At 40.8% G+C, this 17,178-nt stretch overlaps 1 protein-coding gene across 1 annotated transcript in view; it reads left to right on the top strand.

The window, feature by feature from the left end:
* Positions 1-17,178, top strand: part of Nell1 (neural EGFL like 1) — a 937,387-nt gene that overhangs the window by 291,178 nt on the left and 629,031 nt on the right. The window contains exon 12 of the mRNA XM_052161842.1: positions 5,625-5,753. Within this exon, the coding sequence (XP_052017802.1) occupies positions 5,625-5,753 (129 nt within the window). The remainder of the gene's footprint in view (positions 1-5,624; positions 5,754-17,178) is intronic.

Here is a 17,178-nt window from a genome sequence, read left to right as displayed (position 1 = left end):
TCTGTTATTTCACTCATTTATCCACTAAGGTTTTGCCTGCCCATCAGGCCTCACACTTATGAGACACACACCCACACAGCTATCCCTGTATAGTACAAGACCTTTTTCTGTCAAGACTGACTATTAGGTGGTCCAATCAGGCTTTAAACTTGGGGTGGAGTTAAGGATGACCTTGAATGCTTTTTCTTCCTGGCTCCGTGTCCCAGGTGCTAGGATCACAGATGTACACCACTGCTCTCTCTTTGTACACCACTGAGGATGGAAACCCAGGGCCTTATGAAAGCTAGGTTAGCATTCCACCTACCAACCTACACTCCAGTTCTTAGAAAGCTTTTGATTAGAGACTCAGATTAGACGTTGGCTCTAACCTAGCAGGGTGCTAGGTTAGTTGAGTTTTTGCTCAGAGGACTTAAAGTTACCAGACATGGGCATATCGAAAAGCCTTGTTTCCCTCACCATAAGTTTATTTTTTTAAGCTTCATAGTAGATAAATGATGATATATTATATGAGATCTAAAATGATGTTTAGATGCCTATTGATAATATTTGAAGGGTTTTGTTTCTGCCTATGGTATTCATTTTTTTGGGGAAAAAAGACATGACAAAATCAGACACAGAATGCCTATGCTGAGATGAATGAATGACATTGGTTCAAGTGTCACAGTGGTGAGAAGCCTGATGAGTACTGGCTGAAGGACTGAGCTTCAGATACTTCCTCCTGCAGGGAAAACCACAATGCCTAAAATTGATCCTTGGGCAGGAATGATCACTGTAAGCATTTGATATCTCACTACAAGCACCCACAGATGTTACTTCCCAGATTTTTGAGGGTTAAATTTATGTTCTGCTTTTGGTTGGGGCTGCCTCTGCTTGGTGAGTCCTAGTGGGTGTGACCGCCACCCGGTCAGTCTCATTTGTGCTGTGGATCTACTGCTCTCTTATGTCCTAAGAAGTGGCCCTTGACATTTTATTAGATTTTGCGATCACAGAGGGTATATGGTACAAGAGCAGTGCATGGCTGCAGGAGTTATTTGGACCTGACCTGGATCCCCACTGTCTGCCTACGTCAGTCATGGAAGAGGACACCAGTACACATACTGCTTGTGGCCACACACACCAGTGCAGGGGAGCAACTGAGTCTTCACATTCCATCTGCCTTAGTCAGGGTTTTACTGCTGCAAACAGACACCATGACCAAGACAAGTCTTATAAAGGACAACATATATTTGGGGCTGGCTTACAGGTTCAGGCCATTGTCATCAAGGCTGGAGCATGGCAGCATCCTGGCAGGCATGGTGCAGGCAGAGCTGAGAGTTCTACATCTTCATCTGAGGGCTGCTAGTGGAAGACTTGCTTCCAGGCAGCTAGCATGAGGGTCTTATAGCCCACATCCACAATGACACACCTACTCAAATAGGGCCACATCTTCAAATAGTGCCACTCCCTGTGCCAAGCATATACTAACCATCACACTACTTAATTTAGGGCAGTGATGTTCTGAGAAGGCAGAGATAACACCCCCAGGCCAAACTGCCTTTCCTCTCAGCTCCGCCTAGCTGGGTCTGTAGGAGGGTCTTGTCAGACAGGGAGATATTCTAGAGCTCAGGTTCCCAGTGGTCAGCCCACATTTCTGAGCCTTGCCTCTGTGCTTCTCTCATTACCTCTCCATCCACTCATTCCTCATTTCCTGGCCTCAGACATGTCTTAGAGCACTGAGTCTGCTTAGTGTCTGCTGGGATCAAGTCTGTGTTCCTTCAGGTGCCACCTGGGTTGGAGAGATAATCCAAAACAAGGCATTAATAGTGTGTATACTTGAAGCAATTAATATTGAATAGGTACAGATTCCTTTCTACAACACAAGTAAAAATGCCCCTATCTGTCCTCCAATTACCTGTCATGTGTTTGAATTTTCTTTTCTTTTCATAGCTTGCAGTTGAGGAAATAATAGTCTTATTTTAAAACTTCAGTTCTCACTGTTGGCAAAATCACCACACTCACCATCATCGTGTTCATTCCCATCCCTATCATTACCATCACTAACATCATCTATTACCAGCATCATCAATAGAATGGGTACCAATATCCAACTTCTTTAGTATATATCAGGAGCTGTTTCAAGTATTTTATATTAATTTGGCTCTTCAAATTCTTCAACAAGTCAGTAATGCTACCGCTCTTATTTAAAACATTTACTGTAATGTCAAGCACATTACAGGCATAAGAATATTAGTATTACTTAGTAAAAAGCATTACCTTCTAGGCTACATGTTGTTTGTTTAAAAATATTTGAAGAATAACAGTTCTAAAATCTTCTCATTAAAAGAAATTTAAGTTTACATTGTCTGGGAATAGTTTTTAAGCCTGAGTTTGTAGTTTCCATAATCCACATGCCAAAATGTAAAAGGGTAATTGTTCTAGGTGTGAGAGGTTCAGGGGCATGATCTCTCTGTACTTGCCTGTCTTGGCTGAGGGTCTCACAGCAGTTTGAAATCACCACTGTCATCATTTCTGTATGTACCGAGGCAGGAGAGGCAGGAGAGGTGATATGCACTGTTTGTTAGTTGCTGACTGAATTATACATGAGATTTCCTGATCCCTGGGTGCAGTTTCCTGTGAGATGATTGTATGTGCTGTGGCACAGTCATTAGCATCCTCCAAATGTACTGATTTAAAGGGGATAAAGTGCCATCGCATATCTTATCACATTTAACTTATATTTTATATAGCCTAGCCTCCCAGTTAAACCCCCAGATGCTGCATGGTATGTAATTTTTTCATTTAGTAGGTCTTGCAGTTGAGAAGGAGAGAGAGGGGTGGGGGGAGGCAAGTTAAAGAAGTGTGATGCCCTTGAGATCAGGAAGCATGCTGGAGTTGGTTTTCCCTGAGAGCTGTTTTTTTTTTTTAAATTGTTTTATTGTTTTTTTTCTTTTATTAATCTTTGTTGGTTTTCAGCATAGCTTCTAATGGACAGGGCATAGCCTGGTGCTAGTATGAGATGCTTGCATGAGAATCTCAAGGGGTGATTCTCTCAAAGGGCGAAAAGCAAACCTTTAAGACAAGGTTTACTCCTTAGTCTTGTGTCTTAGATTAGGGTCTACAGGAGGAAGCTGGCATTCAGGAAGTTTAGGGCTGCAGGGTGTTCTGTTTGTGTGGTTCAATTCTCACCCCAAGGCAAAGATACAGCTTAAATTGATTTTATGTTGATAATTCCTTCCACTGCCCGACAGGAGGTAACATAAATACTAAAACCCAAGCTAGGAATATCTTCCACATACTCAATTTCAAACAAGACGGGCTCAAAAATGAACGAATCATGCACAAGGAAAAGAAAGAAAACAAGCCACCATTGATGATGTTCAGCACAAACTACAAACTGTAAAATCACAAGCCCAGCTGGACTACAGTGAAAGTGACAGCATAGCAATTATTTTAAAGGATTAAAAGATGAATAGATAAGGGGATATTAAATTGGCTAAGCAGACTAAAAGGAACAACACTGAATTCTAGACTAAAAATATAAGGGCAATTTAAGATGATATGAGAGACTAAGGCAGAATGAGACACAGCCCTGCAGAGAATTAATGAGCTAAGAGTTATACAGGGAATTCACTGAAATTTAGCAGGAAAAGAACAAAAAAGATATAGATCATGTGACAGTAAGACTAGTAAACATGAGCTGTTGTCTCTCTGTAACATGTCTCTGTACAATTGTCCAGGTAAAACTGCTCCGCTTTTTCTCTCTGTGCGCTCTTAAATAGTCTCTCTTCTCTCTCTTCTCATGAGAATTGGGCATATCCTATTCGATCAAATTTCTCTCTGATTCATTATGTTATTGGCCATTGAGTTAGACACCACTTTCAAACAGGGGTGCTTCCTTCTACAAATTAACTTTATCTTCCTTGTTTGGGATCAAAGGTATGTACTAAGGGTGTGTCTGTATTCCATCCAGAGGGATTAAGGGTGTGTGCTAAGGGCTGAGCTACATCACAACTAGAAACATAGTTTTTCAGTAAATAACGCAATCTCCGGGTTTCTCTGGATTCACAATATGTTCAAATATCCTGCAACAAATAGTAACACTGCAGATATGAATAGGTGATGGAACTGGAGATGAGGAGTTTATCCTGTATTACATAATCACAAGGCAATCACTATCTAATGATCCCAGTATACAAAAGCACATAGTTTTTGATGGATAATATGGAAATATTTATAGACTTTGGACAACCCAGTGTGGATACAGTGCTGGAGAGAGGTAGAGAGGCATTTCAAAAGTAAAGAAAGGAACGAACCACTTCTCAGATTCAGGCCTTGCCCATGAGAAATCCTAAATGTGAAACAGGCTCATGTTCATGAACCTCAGAATAAAATTGAAGACTAGAATATCAAACCAAGCCAAGGTAACCTTCCATTCACCAATCAAACAGCCAGATAAAGGTTCAGAATCTTCGTGGACAGAATGGTGACCACACAGGAAGGAGTGGTTATTAACTTCTAATTATTAGTAACAGTATGAAAACTGTAAAGCAGAATCATATCTTCAAATACCTTTGAAGAGATTTGTTGAGATCAAATACCTTTACAGAGTAGAATCATTTTCAAACATAGGGATAGTTCTGTAATTGATGGATTGAGGCAATCTTGCTGTGCAGTCAAGGTTGGTGTTGAATCCTTGTGTTCTAGCTTCCCATATGCTTCGAGTACAATGTAGGTTCCATCATACCTAGTTGAACATTTGAAATAAATTAAAATTAAGTTCAGAAATGTCTGAGCATCTCCACCAAAGAGATTTCTAGTAGATACCTGAGGTAAGGTAACTGTCCTGCAGGGGATGGCAGGGATTCTGGAAGAAGTGTGAGGCAAAACAATTTTGACTTGTCAAAATTGTGTTTAAAACCCTTTAGCAACCATTTTATATTTCAGAACATGCAAATAACTCCAATATTGATTACATAAGTGTAAATTATAGACTTCCCATAAGCCTGAGATACAGCATTGACAAATGAATACCCATAAGCATTGCCATGGTTAGAGTTTATTAATATGAATGAAGACATCTACAAGTATATATATAATATATATATATATATGTATATATACATACATACATACATATATAAAATGATTGGTCTTATGGGAGGTTGAAGATGGCAAAAACTGAATATTTGTTTAGAAATAAGCATCAGTGTATAAAAAGATCATAGCCATGTACAGTGTAGTGAAGCCTGGCAGAAGGAGAGGCTGTATAATGGTAACACTCACATTAGATTAATTGTATTTTCTATACCCATATATTTAGGTCATGCATTCTTTTCTACACATCATAAATTGTCTAATAAGGTAATTATAACAATGTAAGACTACTCAGAATGGCATGGGTACAATACCCAGGCAGGAAGTATCTTAGCAAGGTGAGCAGTGCCAGGAACATCAGGAAACACGCTCTCACTCTTGGCCGTCCAGTTTCTCCTTCCTGCCCTATAGCTCCTACTTGGCTTAATCTTGCTGTTGCCATGGTCCATTTCTGTGAGCCCTACGTCATATACAGTACTGCGTGCCTTACTGTTTAGAGACCCTCCTTCCTTGTCATTCCTCTATGTAAAACATATCTTTCTGTCCTGTAGGTCATAACTTCTGTGCAGAAGCACCTAAGTGTGGAGAAAACTCGGAATGCAAAAATTGGAACACAAAAGCGACTTGTGAGTGCAAGAATGGATACATCTCTGTTCAGGGCAACTCTGCGTACTGTGAAGGTAAGGACAGCCAGGTCTTGTGGGGAAGTGGCAGAGAAGTATGTTTCCAGTTACTACAGATATGGATTTGGCTATGCAAGGGCATAAATTCTCATGGTTTATCCAACAGCTTCATGTGAGAAACTAAGAGCGGCGTAAGATCATACAGTGCCCCCACTGTCCATACCAGCACCAGGACAGCCACAAGCACAGTGCTTTCTACTTGATGATTGGAAGAGAGAATCATCTCCAAGGTCATTGTGGGATGTGGCAAGCAAGTTCCCTTTTCAAATAGTGATCAGAGATTGGCTTAGAGCCAGATCTCATCTTCAGTTCCTGAAGGCAGAATTAATTTTTTCAGTTGATTTCCTTAAACGATGATCCACGAGTTGTCACTTTCTGGTCATTATCGAGTTAATTGGACTGACAGGACTTATGACTTAGTCTCTTGAACTGACACAGTTACAGTGAGGATATGGCCTCTTTTGCCTCATGGGTACATCCCTTTCTTCCAAGCTTGGCACCTCACTTGATGCTGGTGAGCATTGCACACCTCTGCTCCTTTAGCAGTCAGAGTGGGGCTTGCTCTGACCTTGTCTAATATATCTGAGCCTGTCCTTTTCAAAGGCTCTCCCTGGCTCCTCCCCATTGAGCAGACAAGTTCTATAAGGCAGTCATGATTGGCCTGCTTCTCTGCTCCTCCGGTTTCTAATTCAGCCACTCCTTTCATCCTTGTTAGCTAAATATCAAGCCGTGATAGCCTGGGAGGAAGGCAGATTTCTCAAATTGAACAAACGGGGCAGTGTCTATCACTGTCACACACGTGTAGCTTGGTTCTAAAGTGGGTCAAGTGTTCTTAAGCTACATACTGTGCTCATAGGCGACAGTAATGATAAATGCCTGTTCAGTCTGTGTTCTGTATTGCTGGCCACTGCTATAACTTTTTGACTTTACTCAAAGAGCTATTCACTTCCTTAAAAAAGTATCTGCTGGTTCCCGGGGTGGTTCCGGTGGGTAGTTCTTGCTTTTTCATTTATTCTGGAAGGGTTTCTTTGTTTCTTCCTTCTTACTAGCAGTATTAGAATGTGTGGGCTTCTTCCCTCTTTTGAATCCTTTTATTTTGCATTTGTGTATTTGCTTTGAACTTGATTCACATCCTTTGGGAAAATGAAGTTACCTCTTTGACTGCAAATTGTTTTCATCTACCCTTGAATTCTTAGCTATTTGTTAATTTGGGGAAGAATATTATGAATGCCAACATTTCAGATTAAATCATTTTTTATATTTTTATCTTATGTTATTTCCACTTAATCAGAAAAAAATCTCCATGTGAACATTCTTTTAATTCAGTCTCAATGGGAAAAGACTTCCAAGCTAGGTAATGAGCTGATGGGATTATGTTCCTACCTTCTGATAAATGTTGGGTTGAGCTCTGAGCCTTATAAAAGTGATAGCAGAATCCATGCACAATGACCCCTAGGGCCATAAAGTCCCCCATGTCCTATGAGCAATTGAGATGGAGAAGAAGTGGGAGTAATGACTGCTGTGAATGCTTGTTGTGACTCTTTGATTCTTTCCTCCTTGATTCCAATTTTTATTATATAGAATTGGCTCCAAGAGAGAACTGTGGTATTAAAGTTGCCCTTTCTATGGGAGGCCTTTAAAAATTAGTCACACTGTATGACTGCAGGTTTGACTCAATGTTTTCTTGGAATGCTTCTTCAAGAAAACAGAGCTAGCCTCTGCCTAGCTTACCATCTGGATCTGTCTTCATGCCAGCATGCTTGCATGGTACTGGTGCTCTAGGTCATAGTGATGGCTAGGGGCTGTAGACATTTCTCTGCCATCATAGAGACAGTACAGAAGTTCCAGGGAGCTTGTTCATGGAGATACACCAGTATCTAAGGAGGAGTATAAGTAATAAGAAGGAATGCAATGCATAACAACAGAACTCTGGAGGTAAAGTAAGAACTACCTGCTGGGCATCCAGAGGGAAGTGGGGACCACATGTAATGGATGCCAATGCTTTGAGCATGTGTTCATCAACTTGAACACATCTAACTTGACCTGTGGGTTTGCATTCCTGTGGTTGCATGATACTGATATCCATACTATTGTACCTCCAGTCACTGTGTCACCTTACAGCATCCCAAGTAAGGAACCGTTGAAGGAGAGGTCTCTGTGCGATATTCTATATTTTCATGTTCAAAGATATTTCTTCCTACAGGGTATTCTTTAAGCCCCTGTGACTCAGATATGCAGAAGATTCTCCATCTTAGTTTTCAGAACTGGATTACCTCCCACCTAATCCTGAAATTCCTCATCTGATATTTGGGGAGGGTGGGGAATGCTATGATATCTGGTTACTCATGTTCCTCCTTTGGAGCTGAAATCACAATACCTCTTCCCTTTGAAGAGGTAAACAATGAGGCCAGAGGAAACAATGAGGCCAGTTTGGGAGAAGGAAAATCTGTTCCTGTACCATTCTTCTATTGGTTAGAATCTTGGCATTTTCTGAGTCCCTACCTAGGAATTTCCATCCAGTGTCATCTATTGGAGAACCTTAGAGGTGGGTACCAGAGACCCGCAGGGATGCATAGTCTCACCGTAGCTTAGAGACAACTAGAGACGCATGAACTGCAATAAATGAATGAAAATGACCAGGATTATAAAACCCACAATGAACAAGATTAGCTTGAAGTTAAAACAAAGCATCACACACATTTTCCAGAATATCTTGAAAAAAATCCATCCCAGACTCTCAGAGGAAGAGAAAGCACAAACGGCTTTCAGCTTTTGTACCTTTGTCCCACGACAGCAGAGCTCTGGTGGATTAAAGACTTCTGATCTTCAGAAGTTATAAAACTGCTGAGGAGATGTTGAAACTCCTGACCAATCAATGGAAGGTAATAAAACCTTCTGTCAGCTGTAATACAATTCACCAGGTTTCATTTTTGCCTTGTGAGTCTGGAGTGGGCACAGTCCTCATCTTGAAAACTTCTCTCATTAGATGTCAGTGTTTTATGGATCTGGTTGGCGGGGGGAGGGGGGCTTTCTCCCCCTGAGATGGCATTTTCACTGAGTGGGTCTTAGGTAGTTTCTAATACCTTAGTGTGAATTATAACCTGTGTCTGGTATAACTGAAGCGCTAGCTGTCCTGTTGGCACTGTTGCTACTGAACAGTTTTGGAGTTTGAACAGCTTTTCATAAACTGGAATGAAAAGCTATTTGGAAAGACAAGGAATAATATGTCTTTTGCATCCTGCAGGATGAGAACTGTATGACAAATGATGTTTGAGTTGCAGGGTGTCCTGAGTTTTCCACGCTCCTTTTGTGCTTGTTACACTTTTGGAAGCTTAGAATCTGTGATCCCATGGCAACCCTGGCCACTGTTAGCCCTATGTTACCCAGTGCAGGCATTGAGACTCAGAGAAACCCAGCCAAGGCAGAGCACAGTGATTTTCAGCTCCGTTTTTTTCTTGCTCTGGTGGTCACTGCTGCTAACCCTCCCACTGTTCTGATCTCCTAATGGAGTTCAAACCATCTTTCTTATTATTGATCCATTCCCCTGACATACAGGTTAGCTAAAGACATACAGTGGTATGAGATGGAGGGATGGCTGAGCACTTAAGAGAATGCACTGCGTACAGCAGCCATGTCAGGAAACTCAGGTCTAACTGTCACTCTGTCTCCAGGGAGATCTGATGTGTCTGTTGTCTTCAGTCACAGCACTCACAAACACACATGTGATTAAACATAATAAAGATAAATCTTTAAAAAAAAAAACCCTTTGGTTCAGGCATTGTTATGTTTGCCTTTAATTCTAGCACTCAGGGGTTTCAGGCAGGTAACTCTTGGAGTGCTAGGTCAGCCTGGTCTACCTGGTGCTTTTTAGTTCAGGAAGGGCAATATAGTGAGACCATGTCTCAAAGGAAAAAAAAGGAAAAGAAAATCAAGTGAACAAGCTGCGAGTAGACATGACCCAGATTGTTTCTGAATAAAGGTTCTAAAAATTTTTGCAGGCCCCATCTCTTTTTTCTCTCTCTGGCACAAACCTGGTCATATATTTGTTTTTTTTTTTTTTTTGTTTGTTTTTGTTTTTGTTTAGTTAGGCTTCCAGAAGAAAGACAATACCTAACAATTGACATCTGACACATGATGAATAGATTTATGGTACATGTCATATGTAATATTTTATACCATTGAAATTTGCCTTGATGACAAGGGACAGCTATCTGTTGCTTTTCTATAACTGAGCTGAGTTTATTGATAGACTCTGAATTAATTGATCCAAAGCTCTTATACTCAGGAGAGATCAATATTTACAATAAGAAAAGTAGTGCTGAGACCCACTAGGGAAAGTTAAAAACACAGGAGCTAGCAGTCAAGCAGTAAACTGCTTTGTGTGTATGGTATGGTAGAATATAATTGTAATTTAGTATTTGGTTATGACAAATCCAGCATTGGAAATTGGATTTCCCAGTTCATATGCTAGTGAGATGGAGCATACTAAAAATTTAGCAAATTTCCCAGATTGACTAAAGGTTGAAAAGAGTATGTTGGTTCTCATCACCATCATCATTATCATCATCATCATCATCATCAATATCATCATCGTCGTCATCATCATCAGTACAAGCTCCTGGTTTGAGATATCTCGGAGGTCAGTGCTCTGAGAACCAAATTTTATTCATCTACATGTTATGGCAAAAACTGGCAGATGACTGGGGAAAGTGCCTTGAGATGGAAGGATTAGATTATATTAGTTATGCAGGGGCTGTGGGACACGAAACATTATCACTTATAAAGCTCAATGTGCTCTTTCCTCAGAAAGCACAAATGGAGCTGTTTATGAGAAGAATTTAGCACGAAATGGCCTGTGCTATGTGAATCTAATAATTGCATGTAGCAAATACACAGAAGCATTGGATACACACAGGCACGGATCAGCAATGTGAATCATAACTTCTCTTTTAAAATAATTTCTTTTATTTCCCAAGATTATAATTAAATCAGAGCAATAACTTCATGTGATTGGAGGTTACGATAGATGGATGGGCCTGTCATTTCCAGTAGTAAGAGACCTGGGAAGTGGTTGAGAAACAAGAGTTCAATGGGAAGCAGCCTCAGTCACTAAGAAGGTAGAGATTTACTGTACAGAGTCTAGTGTGAGCAGCTTCATAGAAACAAAACTGCCAGTTCCTGCTTTAGAGAATCCATGGGGAACTGGCTCAGTGTGCTCACTGCACCAGTTCCCAAGAATTAATCAGGTTTCTCTGTTTTCCCATTTTCTTTTACATTTAAGTGTTTTGCATATTATAGCATGAATGGCCCTTGTGATTCACAGAGCCTAGTTAACGTTCCAGTTTGAGTCTATCTCTGAAGTCCTGCTTTGACTAGGGAGGAATTATCCATCTTTAGCACATTAGCTCTTTGCCCTTGTGGTTGAGTATTGGCAGCAATTCTGAATGCTGACTATAAGAATGCCTCCAGAAGTCTTTCTTGTTCTATTCAGTGACATAGCTTGCTACCCAAGTTTTTTTCTCAGACTACTTCCCTTTTATGAGACAGATTTTAGCTATTGTTTCATCTGAGTAGCTCTGTCGTCCAACCTCTGACAGGAACAGGTAGACTCCCTCTGGGGAACTTTCCATTTACCTCTGCATCTTTGATCCCAAGGCTGCTTGGGATCAAACCCAAGGACCCAAGATGCAAACACAAGTGTCCCTGTCCTTCCTCTAACCTGAACCCTTCATAACCCTTGTGCCTTGACCATTTTAGTTGAACTCCCACAATCCTAATTCTAAATGTGTTTGCATGATGTGATGATCCATGTCACTTCCTCCTTGGCATGCCACTTTTAGCACCTAAATGTTTGCCTCATGTTAACTGAGTAATAGGGATAGGAATGCTTTCATGATATTGATCAAGCTATAAAAAACAGACAGACCCTGCCCAGTCTATAGCTTGGTTTTGTGCTTCATCCACTCAGTGTGACTTTGTGTCAATTACTAGAGCTTCACATTTTTAATTCCCTCACCTGTAAAATGGACCAGGAATTCTCCTGAATAGCCTGAAATCAAATGGGACAATGAATTGAGATTATAGCTGATGTGTTGTAGAAACACACAGTAGAAACATCATTGTCCATTCATGCTATTTCCCACTCTTTTCCTCATAGAATAGGTGTGTTCCACAAACACTACGCAGCTCCTCTGCGCTTGTCCTCATCCATACAGTCATCTCTTTATCCTGCTTGACAATTTTCCTCTTCGAATTAAAACAGACAAAGCAAAACAAGGGAACACTTGTACATAACACTTATATATAAGTTCTGTTAACTATACTTACGTCAGACCAAAGGGTTCTTGTTAAAGCTTGAGCCCTCCAAACTATCTGACACAGTGGTCAGAACAGCAGGGTAAGTGAGCTCTGAAAAGCATTCTTCAAAATCATTTTTAAGGCATTGTTTGGAATTATTCATTATGACTTGGCAATAATGTGTCAAGTCTTGATTACGTCTCTAAGGTGTTTTTTCAGAAAAGGGGTTGTCATGTAGCTAAACTATTGCATTATAATACTTTGGGTTCCTGCCTTCTCCTGGGTTCTAGTGCTTAACTCAGCTAATAATACATCTATATACTTGGTTGTTCCAATCACAGAATATTGAAATTGCTCATGAATTTAGCCTTGTTCAATCTTCATATCAACTTAGCCTCCAAAGTGAGTCATAGCCATCTATTTGTTGCATCTTCATTGTGTCAGCCCATGTCTGAGTCTTGTTTCTTAGCTAATGATGGTGATGGTAGCCGCTCTTGCCCCATTTACTCATCTTTCCAACAAGCATCCAAAAGTCCTGCCATTGCTCCAATTCAAATCGCTTGATAGGTGCCACAGTTCTCAGAATAATACCCAAACTTAGATCTGGGTAAGGCTCTGTGTTCAGGAGTCTTCACTTTATTGGCATTTTTTGTACCCTCCCAACAGGTCTGGCAGAAGCAGTGAGTTGGGAAATCACATTTTGTTTATAAGTAGGAAGTAGAGAAAAAAGAAGAGGGGTGAGGCTTAATATATCAAAGTCCATCCCCATGGGCATACTTCCTGTAGCAAGGCTCCATACGTAATCTTCCCAAACAGCAGCGAGTATTTAAATACTTGAGTCCATTGGGGGCATTTCTCATTAAACCACCATACCCTACCATGGAATAGTTGTCTTTAGTACATCAAGATGGGCATTTGTCACGATATTTATAGTACATCAACTGATATGGGGCTTACAGCAATGACAGCTTTCATTCTTCATCTTTAAAACGGCTGTCTCTAGTCATTAAGGTCTTTCCTCAGAGCTCTGAGTCAGGCCCCTTTGGTGGTCCATCATGTGTAGTCTGTGGCCTTCAAGGTCATTGTGGAGAAGGAAGAGAGAACAGAATGTTTTCAATGTGCCTGTGCATTTCCATTTCCCCAGCCGAAACCTTGTTACCCACCATGCTCAGCGCCAAGGGAGACTGGTGAACAGCATCTAGCTCTGTGCCCGGGAGGAACAAGAATTTGTGATGAGCAGCTTTCTGATCTCACTGGCTTTTCTGCTTACTAAATGAAAAAAAGTTCCTCATTAATTTTAATCCTTTTTACTGTTTTATTTCCTGTGTTCTGGTGTCAGCAGATATTACTGAGACTCACTCACTCATGGATAGGGTTGGATAACAGAACGGTTTGCCTGCCACAGTGTCATTGTCTTTTTCCTAAGATGTCTCCATGGTGACTACTGTTGCTTCTCTGCGGGGTTAGTTTAACTCCCTGTACCTCATATCCCAAAGTGACTCACCTGTTCTTTTTTTTTTTTCCTTAGATAAAATTCATGGTTTTATATGCAGTATAAATTCAGAGCCTTGGGCTAAGCTCCTAGACGAGAGCTTCTAAGTTCATGCAAAAAGCTTAATACGCATCTGCAAATGATTGATGTCATCCTAACGGTAGCAGGGATGAGTGTGTGCATAATAGGATGCTGGTTAATTAAGAATATCCCCTAATTGTGGAGTTGTAAGCACCACAGAAAAAGAAAGTGGAGACTGAAGCAAAAATGAATGTAGAAATGGCTGGCCCTTCTTGCCTGGTGGCTTGCCTTGGTGGCTGACTAACCCCCAGATAGTTCTGTTTTCTCATGTTTTGTGGTCTCCATTTATTTTCTTGACATGTCCCCCCCCCAGGCAATGATTCAGTAGAAGAATGTAGAAATGAAGACCAGGAGAGGCTGATCGATCCTGGCTTGATCATTTAGCGGTGGGGTGACCATAGAATGTTTCTTGATTCTTTTACGTCTCAGTTTCTCATAGCTCAAATAAGATGTGAAACAAGACTTAAAGACGTGCTCTGGGAAGACTGGTGTGACATAGGTGTGCATTGTTTTATCTCTTATCATTTTAATTTGGCAATTATGTGTCATAATAGCAATATATCTTATTGTTTGTAGCTATTAGACTAGAACTTAGGTCTTCCTGTTCTTTATGTCTATCTATAGATACTCTAGATATAGACTGTACCCACCAACATACATATTGGGCAATGGTTTTATATTGAGCTGTGGTAGGCTTCATAGAAGTGGGGGCTTATACCTAGGCATATTCTTCATTTGTATCAATGGACTCTGTTGTATGAAGCATACAGGGTTGTACATCACAGTCCTGTCTAGGGGGTAAGCAAGCAGGTGTGGAGCCTTATTTTAATTAAGCACGTGATTGGCTGGGGCCTCTGGGTTGTTAGAACTCTGGAGATGATCAGTGATCTGACCCATCCTCAGGAACACCATAGTCGAGAGTGGAATAAAACATAACAGAACTTATACCATTATAGACTTACAGACTGCAGTAGGTCTGTGTTGATGGGAGCCATGCATTTTGCTAATAGCACTCTGCAGGTTACCTGAGAAGCATGACCGAGGAACTGAATTCTTAAAGAGGTTAAATATGAGGGATGAATATCCTTAGTGTACACAAAAGCACAGAATAATAGCTTTAACTGACTGCAACAAACAGCATCTGGTAGATGTAGCCAATGGTGAGATGGCAGGAGCTCCAGGTTGTCCTATAAGCCATGCATATAAACAGTGTACAGACATTACACTGGGTGCACAGCTGAATCCACTGGAGTATGGAGAACATACCGGAACTTTATGCTTAGTGCTATCTCATGCTGATAGCTTTCATTTTAATGCATATTATAATATATATATGATATGCTATAGTGCTAGTAGGCACATACACTTTATTAAATAATTATGTATTTACTTACAGGAAGTACATGCTCAAACATTTTTATCTCTAAAGATGCATAATCAAAATTTGTCAAAGATCTGGACCAGAGTGTAAGAAGTCTGAGGTCAGGAGGATGGAAGTGGATGTCCTGTCAGGAAACTTGTGTTCCAGGCCCCAAGGGTTCAGAAGCATTGGCTGGAGGGTCACTGGAGGAGAAGAACCAGGTTAGGTGGCACTGCTTACATAGTTCATGTCTTCTAAGGTTGAGGCATGGCCAGTGGAGATGGAAAATATATAAAGCATCACTGAGATCACTTGTAAGAGTCCATCTGGCTTTGCTTCACTGCTTGGTGGTGTTTCTCTAAAGCCTACAGTTACTGCACCCGACTCCTGACTGGCTCTCGGTGAGTGTGATCTACCTGGCATTTCCCTAGTCTGTCTTCCTCTTCTCAGGACTCAAGACACTCAGAGGAAAAACAGTGACAGCCTCGTTGTTGCTTTCCAGGAGATGTACTTTCAACATGGGAGATCATACTGAGACAATTCTTGGCTCCTTGTGTGGTATTTTGAGCCATTAGGGCGTTCTCTTGAAAGTCATTAGTTGTTTATTTATAGTACTTAGCATTTTAAAAAAAATTGTTTTTCTCTCATGTATTACAGACCAATGACAGTTTCTCCTCCCTCCAGTTCTCCCAGTCTCTTCCTTTGCCACACTTCTCTCCCAGATCTATTCTTCCTCTGTTTCCCTTCAGAAAAAGGTAGACCTGCCAGGGATATCAACCCAAACATGTATGAGATTAGGCACACACCCTATAGTTTTCTGCTTGGGGACTCCTACAGTGGGGGTGGGCTTGTGTCTGACTCTTCTCCCTGTCCTTGGAACTCTGCCTTATGCTGGGTCACTTCATCTAGCAGTTAGCATTTTATGTAGCAAAAAACAAAACAAGAAAAAAGAAGGAAGAATGTCCCACTGACACTTTAGAGACAAATCCAAGCTTCAGAGCTTTAAATAGAAATGAGAAGTTTAGTACATAGAAATGGTTTCCTTGACCTAAAATGTAAATAACTTTTGACTCTTTGATATATATGATATTTAGATGGAAAGAATTGTATGTACCATGTCTTTCATTGTGTGTATATCTCTCTGTGTGTCTGAGCATGCCCATATGTGTAGAGACCACTCATCACTTTCCACTTTGTCTTTTGAGATAAGATCTCTCACTGAATGTGGGGCTTACTTGTTGAACTCCAGGAAATCCCCCTGCCTCCTGCCTGCTTTGAAGTTAGATATGAACCCATATTTTAGTAGTTAACTAGTGATCTAAACTCAGATCCTTATACATGCACTTCTTTTTTTGGTTGTTTTTTATTTTCATTTTTTTTATTTTCTATATTCTTTGTTTCCAATATATTTTCCCTTATTCCAAATGATTTTGCCTTTCCCCGTTACCCCTCCCCATAAGTACTATAAGTTCTCTTCTCTCCACCCTTTCTCCAATCAACCCCCTCCCACTTCTCTGTCCTGGTAATCCCCTACAATGCTGCATCAAGCCTTTCCAGGACCAGGGCCCTCATCTTCCTCCTTCTTGGGAATCATTTGATATGTTAATTGTGTCTTGGGTATTCAGAGCTTCTGGGCTAATATCCACTTAGCAGTGACTGCATTCCATGTGTGTTCTTTTGCGATTGGGTTACCTCACTTAGGATGATATTTTCCAGATCCAACCATTGGCCTAAGAATTTCATGAATGCATTGTTTTTAATTGCTGAGTAGTATTCCATTGTGTAAATATACCACATTTTCTGTATCCATTTCTCCATTGAGGGACATCTGGGTTCTTTCCAGCTTTTGGCTATTATAAATAAGGCTGCTATGAACATAGTGGAACATATGTCCTTATTGCATGCCCGGGAATCCTCTGGGTATATGCCCAGGAGTGGTATAGCAGGGTCCTCCAAAAGTGTCATGCCCAGTTTTCTGAGGAACCACCAGACTGATTTCCAGAGTGGTTGTACCAACTTGCAATCCCACCAGCAGTGGAGGAGTGTTCCTCATTCTCCACATCCTCACCAATACCTGCTGTCTCCTGAGTTTTTAATCTTAGCCATTCTGACTGGTGTGAGGTGAAATTTCAGTGAAGTTTTGATTTGCATTTCCCTAATGACTAACGATGTTGAACATACGGTGCTTCTCA

Source organism: Apodemus sylvaticus, chromosome 1, assembly GCF_947179515.1.
Source record: "Apodemus sylvaticus chromosome 1, mApoSyl1.1, whole genome shotgun sequence".
NCBI classification, from domain to species: Eukaryota; Metazoa; Chordata; class Mammalia; order Rodentia; family Muridae; genus Apodemus; species Apodemus sylvaticus.
The sequence above is the reverse complement of the archived record's forward strand: the minus strand, read 5'-3'. Positions and strand labels throughout refer to the sequence as shown.